Source organism: Echinops telfairi, unplaced genomic scaffold (genome assembly GCF_000313985.2).
Source record: "Echinops telfairi isolate 266 unplaced genomic scaffold, ASM31398v2 ScPeMD7_7420;HRSCAF=8458, whole genome shotgun sequence".
Classification (NCBI taxonomy): domain Eukaryota; kingdom Metazoa; phylum Chordata; class Mammalia; order Afrosoricida; family Tenrecidae; genus Echinops; species Echinops telfairi.
Genome location: NW_022111320.1, coordinates 44791472 through 44817959, shown reverse-complemented (window position 1 = coordinate 44817959; position 26488 = coordinate 44791472). Strand labels below are relative to the sequence as shown.

General features: G+C 43.7%; 1 protein-coding gene across 1 annotated transcript in view; it reads right to left on the bottom strand.

Moving 5' to 3' along the window:
• Positions 1-25323, bottom strand: part of COL6A5 (collagen type VI alpha 5 chain) — a 149102-nt gene extending 123779 nt beyond the window's left edge. Inside the window, exons 1-4 of the mRNA XM_045297696.1 lie at positions 25255-25323; positions 5369-5476; positions 3386-3985; positions 1251-1883 (exon numbers count right to left, since the gene is read on the bottom strand). Coding sequence (XP_045153631.1) covers positions 1251-1883; positions 3386-3985; positions 5369-5441 — 1306 coding nt within the window. The 5' untranslated portion in view covers positions 5442-5476; positions 25255-25323. The remainder of the gene's footprint in view (positions 1-1250; positions 1884-3385; positions 3986-5368; positions 5477-25254) is intronic.
• Positions 25324-26488: the final 1165 nt, after the last annotated feature.

Below are 26488 nucleotides of genomic sequence, written 5' to 3'. Positions count from 1 at the left end.
GAAGATAGTGTAAAACACTTCCAAGCATTTGGAACTGTAATCTGGAGAAATCAAGGACCAGAGGAAAAGAAAATTATTGTCCTGCCTGATGTGTGGGTGTGTGTGTGTGTGTGTGTGTGTGTGTGTGTGTGTCCGGGTGGGAGGGAGGTGCGGGGGCAGGGGTCAGAGAGAAGCATTGACTAGTAACTTAAAATGTTAAATACAAAATTGATGATCCTAAATGTAACCCCCCTCCTAATTTACAATTTTAAATGGTTTTTTAAATGCTGTAAAAAATATTTAAAGAAATTGACAAAGGTTTGTGATTCATGGTTAATACAGAAGCAGGTAGGAAGACAAAACCAGTTGTCTTCCATGTCTGTTCTCGCCTTTGACACCAAGTGAGTCCTCATTTTTCATCTAAATACTTGGCTGCCCCCAATAAAAGCCAATTTAATTCCCGAGCTCCCATTTTTCCTAACGGAAAGTGTCAACTGGGTCTTTTTGACCCTTGGTGCCACAGTTAACCGCCTGATTACTGACCTAGTGAGCGGTGGTTTCAACCCACCAGCTGCTCCACAGAAGAAAGACGTGGCAGTCGGCTTCCATAAAAACCACAACCTAGGAAACTTCACCAGAGTTCTACTCTGTCCTGTAGGATCCCTATGGATTGGGATCTACTCAATGGCTATGTCTTATTTCTTGGATCTTTGGATACTCATGGCACACATGGCTATACCCGCCAGTGGACTTGCTAATGAGATGCAAGCAGAGGCGGTGAGTAATTTCATGGAAGGACCCTTGAAGGAAAAGAGGTGGAGTCATGCTCTTCTTTTGCTTCCCATTCGTCCCTCTCCTTTTCTGCACATGAACGTGATGGTGGGAACAGTTATCTTGGATCCTGAGAATAAAGGTCACAAACAGCAAACAAAAAAACGAGAACCCCCCACAGAGACAAGATCGCTGATACTGTGACATACCACACTGCCCGCCTACCTACCTCTGGGTTTATTTGTGAAACAGAGGAAATAATCCGATTTTTGTTTCTTGTTATTCACAGCCGAATACAATCATAACAAATAGAAACTACCCAACTGTACTGCATACGTCTGCACAGCCCAACACAACAGACAGCTGGTGTGGTACATCAGAGTGTCAAAGAACAGACCACTGCCTTATGCTGTTGCAGTCAATCCTTACCCCCACCCCATCCCAGTCATTCATACTACTTTTATAACCAGAAAAGCACTTAAAAAAAGAAAAAAGCATACCAGCTTTATCCAGGTCTAACTGCTCAGCCCGAGTAGAAATATAGGACCATACTTTATTCTGGATCTTTTTCACAAATTTCGGACTATAAGTTTTCAAGTCTGCATAGGAATCCAGCTTGGAAATCGTCTGTTCTGGGGGGTAGGACACTATCTCTTCTAGCTGGCTATTGTCGGCCCCTTGGATGCTCATGGCATACACAGTTACGCCCTCTTGGCGGAGTCTGAATGCTGCCTCTTTCACTTGGTCAGTGGATGGTCTGTGGGTGAACAGGACGGCAATTTGGGGGACTCCCTGGGCTCTTCTGCTGCCGCCGGACTCTGAAAAGGCTTCTCTCCTCATCTTCTCAATGGCAGCTCCAGTGTTGGACTTCCCAGCGCGGAGAGAAAGCTTCTGGATTTGCTGCTGAAAGTGAGACTGGGTCGTGCTTGATTTCAGAAGAGAGATCACCTCTGCTCCGTCACTGTAGCTCATCAGCCCAAGCCTCATGCAGTTGGCTTTCACATCCATAGAGGCAGTGATCTGGTCCAGGAAACTCTGCAAGTCCCTTAATTGTTGCCTGCTGCTGAATGTTTCGTCCACCAGGAGCACAAGGTCCATGAGCGAATCTCTATGACAGGGGCTGAGCACCGGAACTGTGGAGAAAAAGAAAGAATGGGGCTGAGGATAAACCACTGGCTCAGAGCGAGACAGGTACTTCACAGATTGTTAAAAGGCGTAATTAAAAATACCGGTTGTCATAACAAGTGTCACTCCTATTACTTGCTTCCAGCGGAGTGGAATCAAAGATCAACATGCTTCGTAGTGTCTTGATGATATGGACTCATTATATTTTTCATATGGTGTTCCTTCTACATGAAAATGCTTCTCACCAATTTTCCGACCATTTCCTGTGAACCCCGCCATCACCCTTACTTTTCCCATCTTTAACACCATCACTACTCTTTTAACTGTTGGAATTCAGGGATGAGTAAGCAGAATTACCTCTGAGTGGAAGAATATGCTCCTATATTCTTTGAGACTGTAATACGTGTTAGAAAGAAAATCATACAGGGAACTAAATCAAATGACTACTTTGGGATATGAGGTAGGACTAATGTACCTGGGACGTGAAGAAAGCGGGGAAGTCCTCTTTGAAGGAATAACATTTGGCTAAGAGATGTATGAAGAGAAGAATTGAGCCACGTGAGGCGGTCTCCAGCACACCCTGCACTACTCTACAACTGAAGAAACCCCTCGCTTTGCCTGATCGAACTCAAATCATGAGGACCTGCTGTAAAGCATCACATTCTTGGGCCAGTGTTCTCATCTACTGTAGTTATACATTCATCAGTAGGCATCTACTTAATATTTACCTTTTACCCCACACTGTGCTAACACTGGGAAGGGAAGAACAGACAAGGGTCTTATTTCTTTATTTGTGAGATTTTCACTGAATAGAAGCTTTCAGGCACTGTGCTAGGCACTAAGAACACAGAGGTGGACACGAGTTTCCAATGCCACCCTGGTGGAACCACTGGTTCATTGGTGGTGCAGAGAGGACAAGTACAGGATGGTGAGACAGTGTACAAAGTGCCACTGTTGTCAGTGTGCTGGGACCTGACTTCCAAAGAGAAATTTGGAGGCAAAGCCTGCCAAGAGGCCATAATTTAAGCATTGAGATTAAAATAGTGAAAGCAGTTATTAAGGCTGTAAGAAGGCAAAGGAATGAAAGAACATCACAATCCACAAAGACAGAGATGAGGAAGAGCATGACGTATCGACATTATCAATAATTATGTCTGATCATTATGAGTCAAAATTGTCTCATTGATTTGATGGCATAGGTTTGGGTGTGTGTGGGCGGGGTGGGGGGTGGCGGGGATGGAAATCCCAGAGTCTCTGGGTGCCACAAATAGTGTGCCCTCAACTGTGCTACTGGCGTAAAGTTAGCCATCAAACCCACCCAGAGATGCCTTGGGTAACAGGGTTGACAATCCACCCCCAAAGGTCCATAACCATGAAAACCCCATGGATCCATTTCACTCTTTATACATGATGTTACCATGAGTCAGAAGCAAGTTCATGGCAACTAAGGGCAGCGATAATTCAAGGAAATCGGGGGAGTGGGTGCCTTTTCCACCAGGGGCTTTCTTACTTGGTAAATCAACATCAACGGCTCCGTCCTTGAACTGAGTGACGTCCTTGATGATCTGCGTCATGTTCTGGGAAAACGTGCTGAGGTCTCTGACTATCCGCAGGCGGAAATGAAACTCAGACGTGGCCATGGCCTTCAGGTTTTCCTCTGAAGCTTGCTGCATCCCCACGGAGACAATCCGCACACCGTCGTTCCGCAGCGCATTCGCAGCATCTTCCACATCATCCTCAGACTCGGCGGAAGCCAGGACCACCAAAATGGGGGGAAAATCCTTCTTGTCTCGCCCATTGGTGGGTGTGGAGAAATAGGTCCTGTGAGCCTCTCGGAGGGCGTTTCCTATCCGCAGGGACCCACCAAGGAACTTAAAGTTCTTCTTGAGGTGGTTCAACATGGGGTTCTTGCCCTTGAAGGTGTCCAGTTGGAATTCATTGTGGAGCCTGTCGCTATACTGGGCCAGGGCCACCCGGTACTTGTTAGTGCCTATGGAGAGACTGTTGATCATTTTGTTGATGAACGTTCTCACAAATGGGAAGGACTTAATTCCCAGGTGATCAGAGCTGTCCACCAGAAAAACGACATCTGCATACTCAGGACCTGGCCCTAGCAAAACAAACAGCAAGAAAACAAGGCTATGGGTTAGTCTGTACCTTTCAGATGACAGTACTCATTTTTGAATATGTTCTGGTGAGTAAGACCGCAAGGGAAGTGTCTTCTACCCAGAGAAACGACCTGTTTTGCTAAAACGTCAAACAGAAGGCTGCAATCAAGTTGGCCAATAGATGGTTTTCCTTTCTCAGCTCCACACCAGAATCAATCTGACTTTTTTGGGGATTGCTGTTGTTCCTCTTGTTCTGCCACTCTAATCGCTGACGTCCTAAAGGACAGACAGCATGACACCGCCCCCAGAGTGTCCCACACTTGTCTTTGGGAAATGATATAGAGTAAGCGATGGTGGGCTGGGGATCCCAGATGCGGAACCTAAGGCAGGGACGTGAGTGTCTGGGCTTCACTGAAGTGAAAGGGGTGGAAGAGCAGCAAGGTAGGACAAAGAAGATTATGTTCTCTGAGCAAGTCTAGCTTTGACCTCATCTGCAGGGGACCTCGGGAACATAAGGTGCACCACAGTTGTCCCTACTTGAGACAAGAGGGCCAGGTTTATACATGCCATCAATCCAATCACTGGCGGCAGATCAACTCCAAAACCTGGAGTTTCAGTCCAGAAGGTTATGAATAAGGTGACTCCCATCAGACAAGATAAATTCTCCTAAGAAGCCGGGGGCCCTTGTGAGCTCTCGCAGGCAATATTCACTGTAGCTGGGGGATGGGGTCATCGGCCTGCATGGGGAGACTGGGCAATCTGAAGCACCACATGTGTTTAGCAGTTAGGGTCAACTACCCCCTTTCTGGAAATTTGTAATGTGCTGGTGGTGAATGCCTCTGGAAGTAATTTTCAAGTTGCTCAGAAATTTGTCATGATATCCTAAGTTACTACAATGTAGAATTCGAAGTAATTTGCTGAATGCTTTTAGTAATTATTTACAGCCTATATCCTTATCCACCACCCCCAAACAAACAACAACAACAAAAACATATTAAGCCTTTTCCTGCTCCATGTTTATAAGCAAAAAGAAAGGCAGTGGCTTAGCCATATGGATATTTCCATCTGTTTTCTCTGTAGGGTTCCTTGTACTCTTTTTAAATTAAGGCCACAATGAAAACTGACCTACAGTTGGAGGACACTTGGACTTAGCAAATCAGTGAACAAGTCAAGGTGCTTTGGCAGATAGGGTGTAACACGCTGCTTCCTGTCATCGTTGAAAGATTGTTTCCTTGATATTATATTCCTTCAACTACTCCTGAAGACTTTCTGCCTTTATTTTTCACAGAATTCTTTTCTTTCTCTCTGCTTACTAAAGTAAAGGTTCGTTGAGGCCTAAACCTTGTATTAGTCTAAATCAGAGTAAATACAAAATGCGCTGGTACCTGGACTCTGGTAAGCTGATGTTTGGTGCCAAAGGATTAGAACAAATAGCATCTTGCTCAGCATCAGCAGCATCTTCTCTTTGTCAGCGAAGGTCTCTTGCCTTAGCACTGAAAAAAAACCATTCAGACTATGAATGCCTACTGGAAAAACTGGATTAGAGCACAATGCACTGTACGCAAGTATTTGCTGGGCAACCTCAGAGGTGTTGGGAACACCCAGGGAGGCATTTGGAGCACCACTCACTGCCATCAAGTTGATTCCAACTCAAAGCGAATCTATAGGACAGAGCAGAACTGCCTCCTGACACCAGGGATCAATAATGAGAGTAACAATACCAGGAGGGGAAGGGAAAGGCGGGGAGAGAAAGGAGAAATCAATCACAATGATCTACATATAACCCTCTCCCAGGGGGACAGACAACAGAAAAGTGGGGGTGGGGTGGGGAGGCTGTAGCTCTACAGGAGCAGAGTCTCCTCTTCCTCTGGTGGAGTCACTAGTGGACTTGAAGGCTCACCTTATGGCTAGCAACTCACAGCATAACCCACGGGAGCTCCAATGCTTGTCGAGCCCTTAACTGGGCGCACACACTTTTCTCAGTGTTGTACAAGTATTATTTCATTTAATTTTCACAACAGCCTTAGAGCTACATTCTATAATTACAAGGGGGCAGGTCAAGAATCGGGGAAAGTGAGGCTTGGTGAGTTGTGGTGCCAGGATACGAACCCAGAAAGGGTGACACAGACCCAAAACTCTTTACCACTCCGTTATAAATATTTTACACAATCTGTATTCTCAAGGAAATTTATAAATTTACTGTTCTTTATCTCCTATTGTTAGGGCAACAATAATTATCATATAAGGGCAAGTAGCAAGGAATTGCTACAAAAGCATAAAAATCATTATTAAACAAAACTAATATCATATGCATGATACAATGGTATGGATTGTTATAAGAGCTGTAAGAGTCCCCAATAAAATGTCTTTTTTTAAAAATTCTTCAGTCTTCCTTATTCGATGTCCAGTTTTCACATGCATAGGAGAGGACTGAAAATGCCATGGCTTGGGTCAGGCATGCCTTAGTCCTCAAAATGACATCTTTGCTCATCAACACTGAAGCGGTCTTACAGCAGCTTGACCCGATGCAATGAGTCCTTGGACTCCTTTTTGTTTGAAAGCAGTTTCTGTGTCACCAAAAGAACTAAAGTCAGGTTCAGTTTTAGGTTTCCTCCTTTTACAACCACTCGAACCAGTGGTTCGATCCTATGGGTCAATCATCCAGAGGGGTTGTAAGGCTGTGACCTTTCTTTAAAAAACAAAAAAGGAATGTCATGGATTTTTATTGTTTCCCTTTTCTTTGTGGAATGTAACACACACAAATAAAGCAGTCTATATACAGTGAACCCTCGCCACTTCGCGCTTCGACTTCCGCGGCTTCACTCTATCGCGGTTTTGCGTAACAGCGCATGCTCTGTCATTACTGCCACTGATTGGCTCATACTGTACACGCTTGATGCCATAAATAATATAATAAATGATCATTGTAACGTCCAAAATGTTTTACTGTATTTTCCCTTTTTCGTTTAATAAATTGGGTAATACGAGTGTAATGGTGACTAAAGGGTGTTTTTTCATGTCCTCTATGCTCTAACTACGAAAATATTTGATTTACAAATAAGGAATCCTACTTCGCGGAATTTCATTTATCACGGTAGGGTCTAGAACCGATTAACCACAATAAACGAGGGTTCACTGTACACCCACACAGACCATGCCGTCAAAACAGCAGCAGTATCCCAGCAAACACCCAGGCGTGTGCTTCTTTCTTTGTTTGCTCTTTTCCCACATAACCTCCTTCCTTCCCTCCGTGTCTCTCTCTTCTTCACCCCCCTCACCCCTGGTCTTGTATAATCTTCAGAGTCTTTTCCTTTGGAGTGAAAACATTGTTTTTCTTTCTAATAATTGTGTCACGAAATATTTATCTTTATGAGATGGAATAGGTTGGCCAAGCATAATGTGCTCCAGTTTTGTCCACGTCATGAATTGTTGGACAGATTCGTCGTTTTCTAAGGATACATCATATTCCACCATTCATCATTTTGCTATTATAGATTTACCCAATGTAATGAGTCATTGAATTTGGTTTTGTTTACTAGTTTTGTTGTTATAAACATGGGTGTGCACATATCTGTTCATGTTTTGTTTTTTATTTCTTTAGGAGTAGAGAGATTCCAGGATCATAAGGTATTTGTATTTCCATTTATTTTCCATAATGCCTCTAAAATTCTGCAATACCACCAAGCAATGCATGAGTGTTCCGATCTCATCACATGCTCTCCAGCATTTTAGAATTTTTTACTGATTGTCAGTGTGAGGTGGTATCTCATTGTGTTAATGTGCGTTTCCCTTATAGCTAGTGTACACGAGCATTTCCTCATATGACTGTTGCCTGCCTGGATGCCTTTAACAAGTTGTCTATTCATGTCTCATACCTATTTTTTTGTAAGGGTTACTTGTGTTTTTCTTATTAAGATGTAGTTTTATGTCGATTTTTAAAATTAACCCTTTCATCTGATATATCATTGCTAAATATTTTCTCCAATCTGTGGGTAGCTTTTTTACTCTCTTGATGAGGCCTTGGATGTCCATAAATGTTCTGTTGTTAGAAGGTGCCAGTCCTCGTTTTTGTCTTCTGTATTGTGGCTGCTTTTCATTATGTTTGGTAGTTATTTATACCTTGTATGAAGGCCCTTAAGTATGTCTTGTGTTTTCACTGATGATTCTTAATGGTTCCAGGTTTTGTGTGTAGGTCTTTACTCCATCCTGGGTTTTCTTGTATGTGGGGTGAGGTATGGGTCCTGTTTGAAGTCATTGGATCTCTTGACTGCTGCTTCCATGAGCATTGGTTGTGGGTCCCACAAACATGATGAGTTAGTTAATTGTGCCAACCTGGCCGATAAACACATGTGGGGCTAATTGAAAGGCGGAGGGATAAATGGGTGGTGAGCCTCGCCTTTCTAGTTCTCGGGTCTCTTGCTTTGTGATGGTCGCACCAGGGTGCAGCTGACTTAGCAGTTCCCTGCTTCAGCTTGCAAGATTGACTTCCTACAAGACATCCCCAAGGAGAAGCCACATGGATCTATCCCGATGCGGCCCTGGTGCTGGAGCAGCCGTGTGGAGACCCCTGCCAGTGCTGAGATGCTTATTTGTTCACTGACTCAGCTTTCCTCCTACAGTTGGCATCATTGCCACTGCTTTGTGAGGTGGAGGACTTTGTGGACTGGTGTTGGGTTAATGGGTTAATGTTGGGCTTGTGGGCTTGGGCAGCATTGGGTTGGGATGTTTTCATGATGCACACTTTCTTTACATAAAACTCTCTTATACATGAGTTGCTGTGGATTTGTTTCTCTAAAGTACCTAGACTAATATACATGAAATCCACGGCAGCTATAATCATTCATTTCTCCATTTATTCAGATGCTTATCTATTGGCCCAGTTATGAGGATTTGGGCTTTCTTTACATTCAGTTACAATTTAAGACTGCAATCCTTGATTTTCATCGGCAAGTGCTTCAAGTCCTCTTGATTTTTATAAAGCAAGGTTGTGTCATCTGTGTATCACAGGTTGCTAGTAACTTTCCCTCCAATTCTCAAGGCAAGTTCTGCTTCAGGCAGTCCAATTTCTCTAATTATTTTCTCAACACTCAGATTGAATAAGTAGTGTCCCCTTGTTCTGCTTAAATTACCACCTCTTCATCCATGTACAGGTGTTGCATAAGCACAATGGAATGTTCTGGAATTCCCATTCTTCTCAAGATTATCCATAGTTTGCTATGATCCACACAGTTGAATGCCTTAGCGTAGACAATAAAACACAAGGAAACGTGTCTCTGGTATTCTCTGCTTTCAGCTGAGATTCATCTGAAGTCTGTAATGATATCCCTTGTGCCATGTCCTCGTTTGAATCTGGCTGGAATTTCTGGCAGCTCCCTGTTGATGTACTGCTGCAACCATTGTTGAATGATCTTCAGCAAAATTTTACTTGCATGTGATATTAACAATGTTGTTTGAGAAGTTCTGCATTCTGTGGGTCACCATTCATTAGAATGGGTAAAATGTGGATCTCTTCCATTCAGTTGGTCAGGTAGCTGTCTTCCAATTATTTTTTTTTGGGGGGGGGGCATAGAGGAGTGAGTGCTTCCAGTGCTTCATCAACTTATTGAAATATTTCAGTTGGTATTCTGTCGAGTCTCAGAGTCTTGTTTCTTTTTGGCCACTGCCTCCAGTGCAGCCTGAACTTCTTCTTTCAGTACCATTGGTTCTTGCTCATATGCTACGTCTTGAAGTGGTTGAATGTAGACTAGTTTTCTGTTTGTTTCTTATACAGTGACTACGCATTCTTCCCATCTACTTTTGATGCTTCTTGCATTGTTTGATATTTGGCTCATAGGCGCTTTTAATAATGTAGCTAGAGACTTGATTTTTCCCCCTTTAGTTATTTCAGCTTAAGATATACTGAGCATGTTCTTCCTTTCTGGTTTTTTAACTCCGGGTTTTTGCGTATTTCATGGTAGTGCTTTACTTTGTCTTCTTGAGCTACCCTTTGAAATTTCCATTCAGCTTTTGTATTTCCTTATTTCTTCCAAATATTTTCACACCTCTACAATCAACAGCAAATATCAGTCCCTTCTGATATCCACTTTGATATTTTCTATGTTTCAGTCACCGTTCACGATCTTCATGTCTATTGTTCTTGAGGTCCAGGCAACAAATTTTCAAGTCTTCTGTCATCAGTGCTACATTATTCAAATCCATACTTGAGATGTTCTTGAAATGCAGGTGGGATATTCTCAAGGTTGTTTGTTTGTTTGGGTAATTTTTGGCTCTTGCGGACTTGTTTTCATTTTCTTCAACTTCAGACTGAACTTACATGTGAGCATTTGATCATCTTTTCCATCATCAGCCCTGGGCTTAGTTTTGGCTGCTGACACTGATCTTTTCTATAGTCACTTTACTTCCTTTGTAGTCCATCTGGTGAAGTCCCTTGTATAGTCGCTGTATATGTTGGTGGGGAAAAGGGTATTTTCGATGAAGAAGTCATTGGTCTTGAAAAATTCTATTATACAGTCTGATCCCAGCTTCCTATCTATCCACAAGGCCTTATTTTCCATTCCCTGTTCCTTCCTCTTTGTGCCCAGCTTCTGGCAATGCATCTTGATCGCATCCTTCTCAGACTGAAGATGTTGGGAAAATTCATTTCATTCATCACTAGCTTTACTGACAGGTGTGTAATTGAATAATAATTGCATTCACGGCATTTATTGACTCTAAGAGGAGCCCTGGTGGGTAGTGGTTACAATTTGGACTTCAATCCACATGTCTAGCCATTGAAAGCCATCAGCAACTCTGAGGAGGAAAGACTGACTGGACTTTCTACTCCCATGAAGAGTTACAGTTTCAGGAAGAAGGTCACTATGAGTCAACATTGACTCGATACTGTGAACTTTTGAGAAGACATGCCTATAGATTTTATATAATTCAATCTTTTTATTGTATTTGCAGGGTTTGTTACCACTGCCAGGATCTGATTCCAGAACACTTTCAGCATCCTATAAAGACAATGCATACCCATTAGCAGTAACTTATTTCCATCTTCTTACATCCCTTGATACCTCTACTTGGATTAATTTACCTATTCTGTACAATGAATATAAACAGTATCATATAATTGTAACCATCTGTATCTGGCATCTTTCATTTAGCATAATGTTTTCAGGGCAGCAGATAGCAGCTCTTCACCTCTTTTTATAGCTGAATGATATTCCCGTAAATGGAAAATACAACATTTTGTTCATCTTTGTTCTATTAATAAACATCTAAGTCAATTTCACTTTTTGGCTATGATGAATAATGCTGCTAAACCATATATGTAAAAGTTTTTGTGTGGATCTGTATTTTCATTTGTCTTTGGTAGGTAACTCGGAATAGAATCTTTAGTCTTCTGGTAACTCCATGTTTACACTTTTAGAAATTCCCAAACTGTTTTCTACAGTGGCCATACATTCTATAGCCCTCCCAGTAAGACATGAAGATTCTAATTCCTCCCCACTCTCCCCAACATTTGTTACCGTCTGTATGTTTTTATTATTATTATAGCACAACCTAGCATGTTACACCATCCTCATTTTGCCTTTTCCATTACTCCTGTGTCCTTGATCCAAATTGTTCTGGTTTGTCTGTCTGCGTATTGCTTGTGCTCTTGAGATGATATAAGATGTGCCAGCCCATTTTTGGGATGGGAAAGGATGGACATTTCTAGTCCACCAGAGATGTTTCTGGTCCACCAGAGGAGCTGGGACTGGAAACCAGAGAAGAGGAAAGAAAAGCTCCATTGTTGTCATACAGGTTCCGCCACCCCAAACTGCCACTCAACTGTGCATGGTATTAGGCCTTATAGTTATTCTGAGGCAGCTCCCTTTGATGTTACTGATCTATGGTTCTCGGTACTTCCATCTCCCTTTAGTATTTGAAGGATGGATTTGGTGGAGGAAGCCAGCAACCAGTATCAAATTGCCAATGTATTGTAAACCAAAAGTCTCCTGTGTCGGGAGGAAAAGTAAAACCAATCTATCTTATAGAGGCACTCAGATATCCGGGACTTTTGCCTCTTCTGTTCTTGACGGTATCTCTGGTTCCTAGCATTTATCCCAAACCAAAGAAACTCGCAGCCATTGAGTCCGTTCTGACTCATAGTCACCCGTCAGGACAGAGTAGAACTGCCCCTGTGGATTTCCAAGGCTATAACTCTCTAGGGGAGCAGAACACTTCACCTTTCCCCCACAGATTGGCAGTCCAGTTGAAACTATTGACTTTGTGGTTAGAAGCCCAACACATAACCCAGTACTCTGCCAGCGCTCCTGGCACTTAGGAAAAGCCCACGTAATATCGAAGATTCCTCCTAGCTCAAAACTTCTGCAATCCCATGACGCTGTGATGGAAATTCCTGAACCCATGATTGCTCTGGGAGGTTAATCATCTGTTTAAAGGAGATACATCTCAAACCAAAAATCCCTGGTGGCACAAGCAGTTCAGCACATGACTACCAACGGAAAGCCTGAAGGTTAACTCCACTCAAAGGTGCCTCAGAACAAACACCCTGGTGATCTACTTCTGAAAGATCATAGCCATTGAAAACCTTATTTCCACAGGGAAACCTACGGGTCACCGTGACCCAACTCAATGGGCAGCTGTTGTATTTTGCTTTGTGTTTGTTTGTTTATTGAAGGGAGACACAAACTTGAATAACTGCTAAGGGAACCAAGTCACCCATTCTCACGCTCTCAAATGTTTCAAAGTCTTGGAGGCTGCTGGGGAATTCGAAGCCAGAATCAGCTCTCAGTAGGGTTCGCCCAAGCCCACTCCAGCTGAACTGACCGTTTGGAGAGGAGACTCCGCACAGTGAATAGCAGGCAGCAACCAGCTGCTTTCTGTGAGGATATTCCGTTCATGGAGATCATGTAGCCAGAGATGGGGAAGGCCACTGTCAGAAGCTGGAACAGGAGGGTCATAATAGAATAACAGCAAGCACTTCCCTTCTTCTGATTACATTCCTGTGGTCATAAGTGCCTGGGAAGACAAATGGCACTCATTCTGAATGGTAAATGGCGCCTTCTATGGACGGGCTGTTTGAAAAGGCAAAGCCTTGAAATGACTTGAGGAAGAGGAATAACAAAACAGTTTAATTCCACCAAACACAAGGGTGCAGAGTAACAGCTTACAATCTTCTGGCCGGTTCAGAAACTAAAGGAAATCAGCAATCATTTAGTAAATTACAATAACACAGCAAGACATTGGTATTAATCTGGAGCCTAATGGATTGGAAATAAGCATGTAAACAGTTTACTGGAGTTTTCCATCGCCAAAGCCTAAATCAACAGTGGAACAAAAAGCCTCTTGCAATCATCCATGCTGATCTCTCTTCTTTGGTAGCAATAGAAAGATGGCTGGAAAGAAACTTCAGCTCCCCTCCCCTTCTGTGCTGTGCCCTTTTCTCTTCTCCCCATTGCCTGCGCTTCACTCGCCCATGTTAATCACCCCTTGGGCGGGATGTCTACACAGGTGGAAGGCTTCCTAACAGGCTCTGGCTGGAATATGGGGCTCTAATAGAGAACACAGGATTTAGGAGCTACATTCTCCAGCTGGACAAGGGATTTGAATGCACATGTATCAACGACTAAATTCCAGCTGAGGCTCTGTGGTCCCGAGATGTTGGTGACACAAGACCAGTTCCCGACAGGGGCAGGGGTGGGGGGAGGGACTGAAGTCTAGGTCTCAACTTCCCTTGGGCACTGGCCTCAATTTTGGAAGCATCTGGAGGACACACTGGGATTTCCTGTCAGTGGAGCGGATTGATCTACCTGTGCTGCTGCCTTCTGCGTCGGTGATGGATGGCTCTGCTACGCCTGGCTTTAGAGCTTCTCTTGTTTCTACCATAGCACGGCTCCTCAAGAGAAGGGGTGTGCGTATGTGGCTGAACCCGATGCCTCCTCTTGTGTCCTGGACTGACAATTCCACTTTCTTCTTTGGAAATCATCACACGTCACACGAGGGCGTGTGCACACACACATGCACACGCACACACACGTGCACGCGCGCGCACACACACATCTATGAACTTCTCGAGTGGAGGAACTCTTCCATCTCCCTGCTTCCCTACTGAAAGCACGCTAGCTAGCAAGTTCTCAAGAAATCTTGATAAACTGAGTCAATTCCTTAGGAGGAACTGACCCATTGCTACCAAACATCCTCACAAACAGAGCACCACAGCCATTCCAGACACTTCTAGAAGGAAAACGTTATGCTTGAAGTATCCTGAAATTGCGTAAGCAATGTCCTATGTATGAAGGTAAACTCCACCAGCAGCTGGCCCTGGGTGAGGACTCGGAGGACAAGGGAGAAAGACGCGAGGGCAGGTAGGAAGCTGTCCTGGAGGATTTTGTCTTCAGAAGAAATAAAAGGATGCGAAGGCTGGTCATGTGTCAACGCTACAGTGTAGTTATGGCAAGGTACATAGGACTTCAAGACTTCTATTTAGCACTGGAGAAGAATTAACAGCTACAATGTTAGTGTGACCACGAGAGTGCAAATCTTGAGACTTCAGGTATTTTCAATGAATGATCTCAGGGAGGAGGCTTGACCAACCCTTGACTTCAGAGGAGGTCCATCATTGATAGAGCTAGCCTCACATAGCTTCTTAGTCAACAGATCGGCAGTCAGAGAGAACTTTGGCTTCTGTCTCCTCTGAAAAGGAGCAGAAATCCATGGGCTTAACTACCCTGTGTGCTGTCACGTTCTCCTAGAATTGGTATGCTTTATTGTCAGATAAAGAACTATTCACGGCATGGTTTTGTTTATAAATGTATGTGATATTGCCGACTCGGGAACTGCGGTATGGCATGTGGCATGCCTATATTCTTGTTTACTACATGGTTCAAAGTCAAGTTAGTTGAAAATTATGAGAATTGCTTAGCGATATACCTATGTTTTGTTAATGTATACAGATTTGACTAATACTTTGGGTTATCATAAAGTGCAGGCGCATCGATCAATATAAGGACACCCTTTATGATCCTCTTTTCAAACGTCTGTTATTTGTTTTCAAGTTTAGAACCCCACAGGACAGGAAGAACAGCACCGTAGGGTTTCTGAGCCTGTAATATGTACGGAAACAGACGGCCATAGCCCTCTCTCAGAACCCTAGGGCAACTATGGGTCAGAATTGACTCAAAGAGGAGTTGGTTTTTTTCTGAATCATTAAAGGAGCAGATCGCCCTGAGTGGGCTTAAACTGCTAACCTTCTCGTGAGCAGTTACGTGCTTAGCCATTGTGCCACCAGGGCTCCGAGGCAGTGCCTAGTTATTGTGAAATATTTCCCCTATGGCTTCTATGCTTGTTGGCCACCTGGGTGTCATCTTTGGTGAGTTGCCTACTCATGTCTTCTGCCCATTTTTAAATTGGATTAGTTGTGTTTTTCTTATTAAGATGTTGCAGTTTTCTATAGACTTTTTTGGATATATCATGCCCAAAATTTTCCCCCCGCCGGGGGGAAAAAACCCCTTAAAAAAAATCTTAAATAGGACAGAGACAACATATCCAGCTAAGGGAGACCATCCACATGAAGCCACAAAGGCGTCCAAAAGATTCATGGCCCACATTGCTAACTACAAGACATAGGAAACAATGGAAACTCATCATAAAATCATGATTGGTGACTGATCAGTTCACACAGTTGCAGGCGGTACTACCAAAGTGGGAAAGGGACCATAGTTGGAATGCAAATATCATTGCAAATTAGAAAAATTACAGGATTGGGTCTGGGTCTCTCTGGCCACTTTCATCACGACTCTGTTCCCCAATACCCATTAAGGGCATGCCTGTGAAGCTCGTGAAGGCAAATCTACCCTTCCTTGGCCTGGCTGGGAGACTCATGCTCTACTTTAAATACACTCTGCCTGGAGGCAAGGCTTATTGCATTGATGGTTAATGGTCGGAAAGAACTCAAATGGATGCTGAATTTATGCCAAAGCTCAAAATAGAATTAGGTCTCTCACTATAAACTCTTTAGCAAACCAAATATTCATAATTTAGTGTCTAATCCCCTCTTCTGATCATGTGCTTTATTAAAAATCATATGATCACACTTAAGTTGGTGTACTTTCTGGTGCATGGACTAGTTGACAGCACTGTTAGCTGGCTACTTGCTGTGGGACAAGGCTTTAAGACTATATATAATCAGGCATCAAAGAACAAAAAACCATATCACCTTCCCGACATAATCGCTGAAGACAAATGGGTGCATAAGCAAATGTGGTGAAGAAAGCTGATGGTCCCCAGGTATCAAAAGATAAAGCATCTGGGGTCTGAAAGGCTTGAAGGTAAACAAGTGGCCATCTAGCTCAGAAGCAACAAAGCCCACATGGAAGAAGCACACCAGCTTGTGCGATCACAAGGTGTCGGAGGGATCAGGTATCAGGCATCATCAGAACTAAAAATTCATATCATTGTGGATGAGGGGTGTGCAGAGTGGGGACCCAAAGGGCATCTGTAGGCAACTGGACATCTTCTTAGGGAAGGGTCACAGGGGAAGATGAGCCAGTCAGGGTGTAGTGTAGCAACGATGAAACATACAACTTTCCTCTAGTTCCTAAATGCTTCCTCCCAATTTTACCTTACAAATCTGGCTAGACCAGAGGTTGTACACTGGTACAGATAGGAACTGGAAACACAGGGAATCCAGGACAGATGATCGCTTCAGGACCAGTGCTGAGAGTTGCGATACTGGGAAGGTGGAGAGAGGGTGGGGTAGAAAGGGAGAACCAATGACAAGAATCTACATATAACCTCCTCCCTGGGGGACGAACAGCAGAAAAGTGGGTGAAGGGAGACATCGGACAGTGTAAGATATGACAAAATAATAATTTGTAAATTATCAAGGGTTCATGCAGGAGGGGGGAGCGGGGAGGGAAGGGGAAAAATGAGGAGTTGAGGCTAAGGCCTTAAGCGGAGAGCAAATGTTTTGAGAATGATGAGGGCAATGAATGTACAAATGTGCTTTACCCAATTGATGTGTGTATGGATTGTGATAAGAGTTGTATGAGCCCCCAATAAATGATTAAAAGAATATATATCCAAAAAATGTATATGCTCACTTCATAGGCAGCATCGTTAATTCATGAGAAATTATAAGTTACCTCCATGTAGCAATGAATAATATTGTATCATTAACCTAACCTACAGTACAGATTTAAAAGACTAATAAGAACAACATGAAGGAAGGTTCTGGGGTTAAGACATCTGGAACGGTACACTTACACAAATTAATAAAACCAGTGATGGAACAAAGCTACTTCAACAACCATCAGGGTTAGGAACAAAGCAATCCTTTCCATCACATCCGTTCCTAAGGCAGAACTGCTAGTCTACAGAACTGGGCATGTAAGACAAAAGGCATGAACGTGGAAACGGATAGAGAAGATAAAGATGTTCCCCGTCCATAAGCCCAAGTAGCAAACAGCAGGCTCTGTCCAAAGGGAGAAAGATTGAAATGAACATGGTCTAATGATCTTAAAGTCCATGCCCTGGTGAAAGTTTCCTCTCGCGACATTTCAGTTTGAACTCCAAACGAATGCTGCCAGTCATCCCGTCTGGAACAAGGGTTCTACACGTTTAATACAGAAAGCTTCTGTTTATTGCAGTTCGTTTCCCAGGCAGTCCCTTCGATGTGCCCCGCCCCCAGAGAATAGCTTGGAGTGGAATCCGGCAGGTCGTGGAGCCAGAATCTAGTCTCTCTCACTTAGGAAAGATGGCACGACTCTGCAGGCCTTTGTTTCATAATATGATCCTGCTAAGAAAATATCCCTTCTTCTTCTGATCAGCTAAGATTTAAAAAATCAGGAATCGCCACTCCATTGTAACACTTTTTGCAAGCTCTGCAACAAATATCTATGCCTTTTCTAATCTAATAAATTGAGCTTCAATACTAAAATATTTAATGACTAGTTTATTGGAATTCTTAATATCAAACTATATTTTTCCCTTTCTAGAATAAATTCTGCCAGATTAGACTTTATTTTTCTCCATGTACTATAGGAGTTTACTTGCTAATATTGAACTCGTGCATTTTGCAGCACTGGTCATAAGTAAGAAATGCCTATCATTTTCTTTTTTGTGGGAGTCAGATTTGTAATCACAAAGACTATTTGGAAAATTTTCTTTTTTGTCTTTGCTTTTAAACACTGTAAATGCAGAGGAACTGTCTGCTATTGGAAGCTTCAAAAAGATTTCTTAGACAAGCAAGGCCAGAGTGTTTCCTTCAGGCTTATAGGTCATTCAGCTTTTCTTTTTTATGTTATTGTTTTAAATATAGAAAACACAACATCTGACAGTTCAAAATGTTCCATGTGTTCTGCTCAGTGAGATAAATTACAGGAATATATTGTGCGGCGATTGCTTCTTCAGTTAAGCTTTGCTTCTTCTTGAGCCTAATCCTTCTGCTTCTTTAGTTAAGATTTGAAGTTATGACTCGTGTTTGCTTCTACAGTTTGACGTTTTAATATTTTCATTGTAAAATAGGTCATTCTCTTGTTTTCTCTACCTTCTAAGGTTCATCTCTAATGGGCTACCAGTGAGCTGTTAACGACAAGATCAGCAGTTTGAACCCACCAACTGCTCCATGGGGAAAAGAAGAGGCTACTTGCTCTTGTGAGATTCAAAGGCAATTGTACTCCAGCGGCAGAGTGGTTATGTGCTGTGCTCCTTGGGAGGAAGAGGAGGCTTTCTTCCCCTGTAAAGATTACTCTCTAAAACCCACCAGGGCTGGTCTACCCTGTTAGGGACGCTGTATTAGTCTGGGTACTTTGGAGAAACAAATCCACGGCGACTCACGTATAAGAGAGAGTTTATGTAAAGAAAAGGTGCATCACGAAAACATCCCAACCCAATGCTGCCCAAGCTCACAAGTCCAACATTAACCCATTAACCCAACACCAGTCCACAAAATCCTCCACCTCACAAAACAGAGGCAATGATGCCGACTGCAGGAGGAAAGCTGAGTCCGTGAACGTGTAAGCATCTCAACACTGGCAAGGGTCTCCACACGGCTGCTCCAGCACCCAGGGCTGCATCGGGATAGGTCCATGTGGCTTCTCCTTGGGGATGTCTTGTAGGAAGTCAATCTTGCAAGCTGAAGCAGGGAACCGCTAAGGCAGCTGCACCCGATGCAACCATCACAAAACAAGAGACCCGAGAACTAGAAAGGCCGAGGCTCGCCACCCATTTATCCCTCCGCCTTTCAACCAGCACCACATGTGATTATTGGCCAGGCTGGCACAATTAACTAACTCAATCCACCCCTTGCCAACCTGGCACCTGTATATAATTCTTAGCTTCACAATTGCAATAAACACCTATACCTTAACCCTATAATCCTGTGAGTTTTTTCCCCTACCTTTGAAAGTTTGTAAGCCAACTGCTTCATGCCTTTATCTCCCCCAATTTTAGTTATCCAATTTATATACTGCCCACTTATATCAACCCAGTTCTCTGAGAAGACAATCATGTTTTTCGACACGAAGTCTTCATTCCAGTTGAAACCTTGTAAAGTCTGCATCCACAAGCAAAGTCAAATCTGGACAGGCCATCCATAAAGTCAGCAACAATATGCACCAGTCCACAGGCTCAAAAGTCTCCAGCTGGTCGGGTTCTGGTCATCAACTCAATGTAGGCTGCCTCACTCAGCCTCCACAGGTTGCCCATTGCTCGCCTTTCCTTAGGCCATGGGCTCTCACCAACTCAAGCTTAGCCCCCTCTGGCTAGGTCATGAACCTTAGACCAGTCAACCCGCTTTCGTCTTCTCCTTTTTCAACTGTGTGGATCATAACAAACTAGGAATACCTTTGAGAAAAATGGGAATTCCAGGATCACTCATTGGGCCCACAGGAGACCTGTACGTAAGTCAAGAGGCAATTGTGGGAACAAAATAAGGGAACACTGAATGGTTCAAAATCAGGAAAAGCGTACCTGAGAGTTGTATCCTCTCCCCATACTTATTTAATCTGTATGCAAACAAATAATCAGAGAAGCTGGACTATATGAAAAATAGGCATCAGGATTGGCGGAAGGCTTATGAATAACCTGCGATATTCAGCTATGCTTGCTGAAAGTGACAAGGCCTTGAAGTACTTCCTAATGAAGATCAAGAATTGCTGCCTTCACTATGGATTAGAACTCAACGTAAAGAAAATCAAAATCCTCACTTTCCAGCCAGGAGGCAACATCATGCTGAACAGAGAAAAGATCAAAATAGTCAAGGATTTCATGTTTCTTAAAACCACAATCAAGGCTCATGGAAGCAGCAGTCAAGTGACCCAACGAGGCACTGCACTGGATAAACTTGCTGGACGAGGCCTATGTAAGGTGTTGCAAAGCAAGGATGTTACTTTGAGGACTAAGGTGCGCCCGGCCCAAGCCATGGCATTTTCAATCACCTCCGATGCCTGTGAAAGTTAGACACGACTGAGGAAAAGTTGATGCGTTTGAGCTATGGTGCTGGAGAAGAATCTTGAAAGTACCGTAGATTGCCCCAAACACACAAACAGACCTGTCTCGAAAGAAGGACAGCCAGAATACTCCTTGGAGTCAAGGGTGGCAAGACTTTGTCTCGTCTACTCTATACACGATATCAGGAGGTCTCAGTCCCTGGAGAATGGCGTTCTGTTCGATAAAGTGGAGCTAGCAGTGCCAAAGAGGAAAGTCCTCAACAAGATGGATCAACGCGGCCACTGGGGCGACGGCCTCAAACATAAGCATCGTGGTGAGGGTCGCACAGGACCAGCGGTGTGTCATTGCGTTGTTCCGAGGGTCACTGTGAGTCAGAACCAACTGGGTGCCACCCAACCACCACAGCAGAGGAGTCGGTGAAGTGATGCAGAAAACAGCGGACCCAATTTAAAAAACAGGACTTTTGGCCCTATTTGTGCTTCTGCCTGGAACACAGACCTAGTGGGTGGAGCTCCGGCAGTCCTCTGCAGGGTGTCAGACAATTTTCCACATAGAAGCTACATGCTATGAACATAGAAAATAATGGTCAGAAGCCTGGGCTACTGATACTCAGGGTACCCCTTTATCAGACAGTCCTGTCTACCTGCGTATTTCTTGTAGCGTGAGTGGGAAAATCAGTCTGTACTTTGTTTAAACTATTATTTGAGTTCACTGTTATTTATAGCTGTACCTAATCATAATTGTTATAATAATCTCTAGAAAGTGATAGTCAAAGTATATTTAAAGAGCTTAGCAACATCCATGTACAAATAAACAACTGGTGAATAAAAGATAAGAAAATTATGAATTATACGTGTCTTTGTTATTAAATTGTGCTCCCCAAAGATGCATTTTAGTCCTAACCTCTGTACCAACACATTTTGGAAATAGGAGTTCTTCTTGCTTCATGTTAATAAGACTATACTGCAACAAGGTGCTGTCTTACAACAAGGGGAAAAGGACACAAAGAGTATTAAACTAATTGTTATAAGTATAATTAATATTCATATGATAAGTTAATTATCATTTAAGTAATTGATAATAACAATTAAGCGTCATACACATCTAGAGAAGACACCATGTAAGGATCTGTCTCCAAGCTAAGGAATTCCAAGAAATGTCCAAGAAGCTGAAATACACAAGAAATTATCTCCTCAGAGCAGAGAGAATGGCCTGGGAGGCAGATGTCCTGAATTCCAACTCTCAACCTCCCAAACTGTGAGACGGTAAATTCCTGTTCTTTAAGCCACTCACCCCTGTGTTTTTCGGTTGTTACAACAATACTAAATAACTCAGGTGCTATTCCTTAAGGATCTCTGAGAAGATCCTTCTTTGGTAATCTTCCTGTGTACTGTGTTATTGAGTTGTGATCAGTTTTGTGACCGTTCAACCAAAGACTGCTGTAGGAGGATTAGCTCTACAATTATGGCTAACATGCGTGCTCACGAGATACCAGCATTGCATACACATCTCTAATTCTCATGACACTTCTGTAAGGAAACTAATACTCCACCCATGATACTGTTGAAGAAACTTAGGCAGCACGGCGTGCCCACAGGTTTGCAGTAGCTCCGATGGCAGAGGTAACATTCTCTCCCATTTCACTGCACTGAAGTTGTAGAGATCTAACTCCAATGCCATGATCCAGTAGCATCTTGGGTTACCATCCAAAGATAAGAATTAATTAACCAAGTGAGCTATTCCAAGCAAAGAGAGAGAGCTTAATGGATCACCTGGTGCCGTCGGATATTACGGAGTTTGACACTAGCTCTTCAGAAATCAAGTCTTGCATCAAAATCCACTCTTAAGGAATGGGTTGAAGAATGGGATTTCAAAGAGCCCACAGGTGTCCAGAGCTGTCCCGTAGGACACTATCAACGTGAGTAAGAAAGAAAAAAAAAAGCCAGCAACTACCCAGAGCTCCTCAGGGGGCCTTCTTTCAAGAAGTGGGTGCACATGTGGCATATCATCTTAGGTACCAGCTTTGCCAGTGCTCACCACCTCCTTCTCGCCACTTACCAAGACAGAACCAGGAACCGCACTCCTGGAGACAAGAGAACAGAAACGCTAAAACAAATAAACCCTTGCCCTCCCGTGGCTGAGCTAGAAGGTTCTGCCTAGATGTCTCAGAGTGAAAACTCCCCTTTTGGAGGGCGATTTGAACGGGAAAGAGGAAAACAAACATGAAATACCATAAAAACAGGACATACCTTGTACGTCTTGTACTCATTTTAGAAGGGCACTCCGCGTATGCCCACTGGATTCCTAGGCACAGGCTTTGCATGTAGCTCAGAAAGAGACATATTTACTGTGGTAAACTTTATTTTCACAGGCTCAGGACCTTTCTAGCATCGGCTCCCAACAATACTGACATATCCAAAGTAGTTTCAAACACAAGGTGGCTAGCCTTTGAAATCTCTGAACAAGGCTGTTTGATAGTTTCCTTTAAAGCATACTTATATAACTAAATATATGTCCAATGAATTGAATGTTTTCTCTGCCTGAGCCTACTGATTCAACATGGTAACCAGGCAGCAGGTGGGGAACTCCGGAGAGATTGTTTGGCATGAATGTTGTTAAGGGCCACATCTAGACCGTATGTCTTAGCATTGAAAGAAGGGGAAATGAGAAATATCTACTAAGAGACTGGCTTCCGAGTCTCAAGAATGAATCGGTAATTAATCTTCACCTACTACTTAACGTATCTTAATTTCAGGTCAAGTTTAAATTAAATTTAAATGTCAGGTTGAAAGCCACTACTGACTGAAAACAAAAGAGTAACAGAAACAAAGAAACAACTACAGCAAATCATTCATAAAACCCCCATCACCAACTAGCTAGTAAGTCCGCTTCCCAGAGTCTCAATAGTGATAAAGGAGGGGTCCACCCATGGAGAATGAAGAACAGTAGAGCCTGGGCCTACACAACAATCTTATGTTTTTGAGGGCACTTTCCCATAGTGCTGTATTTCTTGTTAGGATTTGCATGAGCTAAATTTATGGGCACAGGACTCATCAGAGACGGCATCAGTAGAATGGACAGACCAAAGCAGGTGACACCATCACAGGTGGTGACAGGAAAATGACTGTCCGTAATTTTTTGTGTGCAGCATTTCAGCAGAAATGGCACACTTTTTATAAGCAGATCCCTGTATGTGCAACCCAAAACATGTTTTTGCAAGCCCAGCTTACCTGTATGAATACGCATACAAGGTGACAACTGGGCTAATTTACATTTGGAGCCTTTGAATGCACACAGGGCTGTCATTATTGCTCAATAACAGTGACACTTTGAATCATGTCATTTCATCCGCATGCGCTTGAGCACGCCTTGTTGTCTTCACTGCTGCTGGGGTTTTTAGAGAAGCTGATTTCATCAAATTTCTGGAAGTCTTAGCTGCAATATTGTGATAGGTAGCATTTCTAAACCTGTATCAATAACTTTATTTTTGGAGAATGAAGTAGTAATGAAAGGAAAAGAGCAAGAAAAACAAAAATGACTCTGTTCAGTGACTAGTAATGTTATAACTTAATGTAGGAAGATTTTACAAAATAATTTTGTTGGTGGTATTTAATCTAGACAATTACATTTAAGTATGGTATAACTGCACTTATCACATATTCTTCTGTGATGAAAATTGATAATAATCATTACTGAGGAGGGAGGTGGCGTTGACACCATGGTCGATACCATGCTATCCTGGGTAGCACCAACCCTCGGTTCCCACCGCAGAGAAGGCGAAGAATCAGTCTTTTTCACTTGGATTCAATAAATTTCGTGATTCCTACTCACTTGACTTATCCATTGTAGCCTCATAAACTTCAGCCCAAAGATTGAAACCTGCGTCATATCTGTCTGAAGGATTCTTGTTTGGTAACTCACACAGTAAGCAGACTTCATTCTAAACATCTAATTATCTGACAAGCTGGGTTAATAACAACAGCACTTAAGGACAGAAAAGCAAAATACATATGAGGGCTAAAGGACTACACCCAACTACCATGAACAGAATCAAAGAAACTGTATGCCACTTGCTTGGAGCTGCTGAGAGCCCACAGACTCCCCGCTTCACTCGGAAAGAAACTGGCGTGGGCCCTTGCACATGATTTTCCAGTGCCAACCAGTCCACTCCCATGCAAGACAACCCCAAGTGTGACAGAGTAAGACTGTGTGCCACTGGGTGCGCAATAGCTGGATTTGAGAAATTGACCGTCAGACCTGGCTTTTGAGGTGCCTCTAGGTGGGCTTGATCTCCCAACACTTCAGTTAGCAGAAGATGATTTAGCTCCGCCCAGGGGCTCCTTAGTACACATAGGAATTGGGGAATATCTCTTCAAGCCGTGTGAATGCTGTTTGGAGGAAGTCTCTAAGAGCCCAGTTCAAAGTTAGAAACAGAGCAGTTAGACTAAAAGACCCCCAGGACAGTAGTTCCACAACTTGGGCTGTCTCAGTATCATGCCTGGGCTTCTTAACACACACCTTCATGGTCCCATCCCTAGGGTCCCCTTCAGTAGGACTGGGGTGGGGCCCATGTATGTGCATTTCTAACAGGTTTCCAGGTGAGGGGGACTTTACACTTCCAATAGTCTTGCTCCTAGGTCCTTCCCAGCTCTAAAAGCCACATAGCCTTTCAGAGCCACAGTCTCCCTTCCTGGAGAGCCCAACGTTTGGGGCACACAAGGTTCAGTACCTTGTGTCCAAAACCTTCAGTAGGGACAATCCTACTCACACTTATATATCTTCCCTCCGCTCTCTCTCCTGCATTCACCTCACACCCAAGCCCCTCACTCACCCAGCTTTTAGCGTTGCAGAGAGGCTGCACCCAGTGCCCGGGAGTTGTCAGCGCACTTCTAGGGGGCCCTGCGCCAATGGAGGGCGCAGTGGAGCTGGGGCGAGTCCAATCCAGTGCACGCTGCACAGCTAGCTGCAGGTGAGTGTGGTGAGAAGTAGGCGTGCTCTTTTAAGCCTTTGCGGATCCGGATCCCATGACCTTGGCCTGGCTCTCCCCTGCCAGCTGGGACTTCAGCTCTTTTCTGGTTTCCAAGTGAGCGTCCAGATGCAAGCTGTTAACTCTCTTCTCTTTCTACACTATCGAGCCCTGAGCTTAGACTTTCTGGGTGCTGCCAAATTGACATGAGAAGGCAGAATTTCTCAGAAATCCAGGTCAGGTTTTATCTGCCGGCTGCTGAACTGAGGTCACGGCTGCTACTTGGACGAAAGACTCGCCATTTGGCTCCAAAGCCAACGGACAGAGAACCAGACAGAGTTTCACATAGGGGCCCGACGCGAGAGGGACTGGGGTGGGAGAGAGAGAGAGAACGTTACCCCCACGCTTCAGGCTAAAGGTGGCAGGGGTTGGTCCAGCAGTTCCCAGGAAGGGAAGAGAAGGGAAGTAGAACAAATCACAAAAATGTCGATGTCCTGGGGAACATCCCTCGTAATGAATATGTTGAAGAGCATTGGCTCTTCTGAGCTGAGCGGTATCTTTTTGATGTTTCTTTTTGTCATGGGCATATATTCACCGTGAAAATGTTGTGTTCCAAAAGGATATGCCTCCTGTTAGTGCACGGATTCCTAGCTTGTGGGGTTGTACTAAATGTATCAATGAACTCCTTTCGCCTGTCAGGTTCTTGCTGACAGTAAGGAAGTTGGCTCCCAGCTCATCGTGATGCATATTACTGGCGAACGAAACACGATCCCATCTTGTCAGCCTTATCCATTGCCCGCTGTGCTGCATGGAGTTTACACTGGCTGATTTTCTGAAGTAGTCAGGCTTTTCTTACGAGTCTATCTTAGTCTGGAAGCGCCACTGATACCTGTTCGGTATCCTAGCAACATGGACACCTTTATGGACAGGCAGGTTGTGGCTGCGCTTGAGGTGTATTGATTGGGAATCAAGCCCCGGTGCCCCGCATCACTAAGCCAAAATCACTGCCATTGAGTCGATTCTGACTCACAGCCCATTTATGCGGCTAAATGTCGATCTTTATGCGAGTAGACAGCCTCGACCTTCTCCTGTGGTGTGA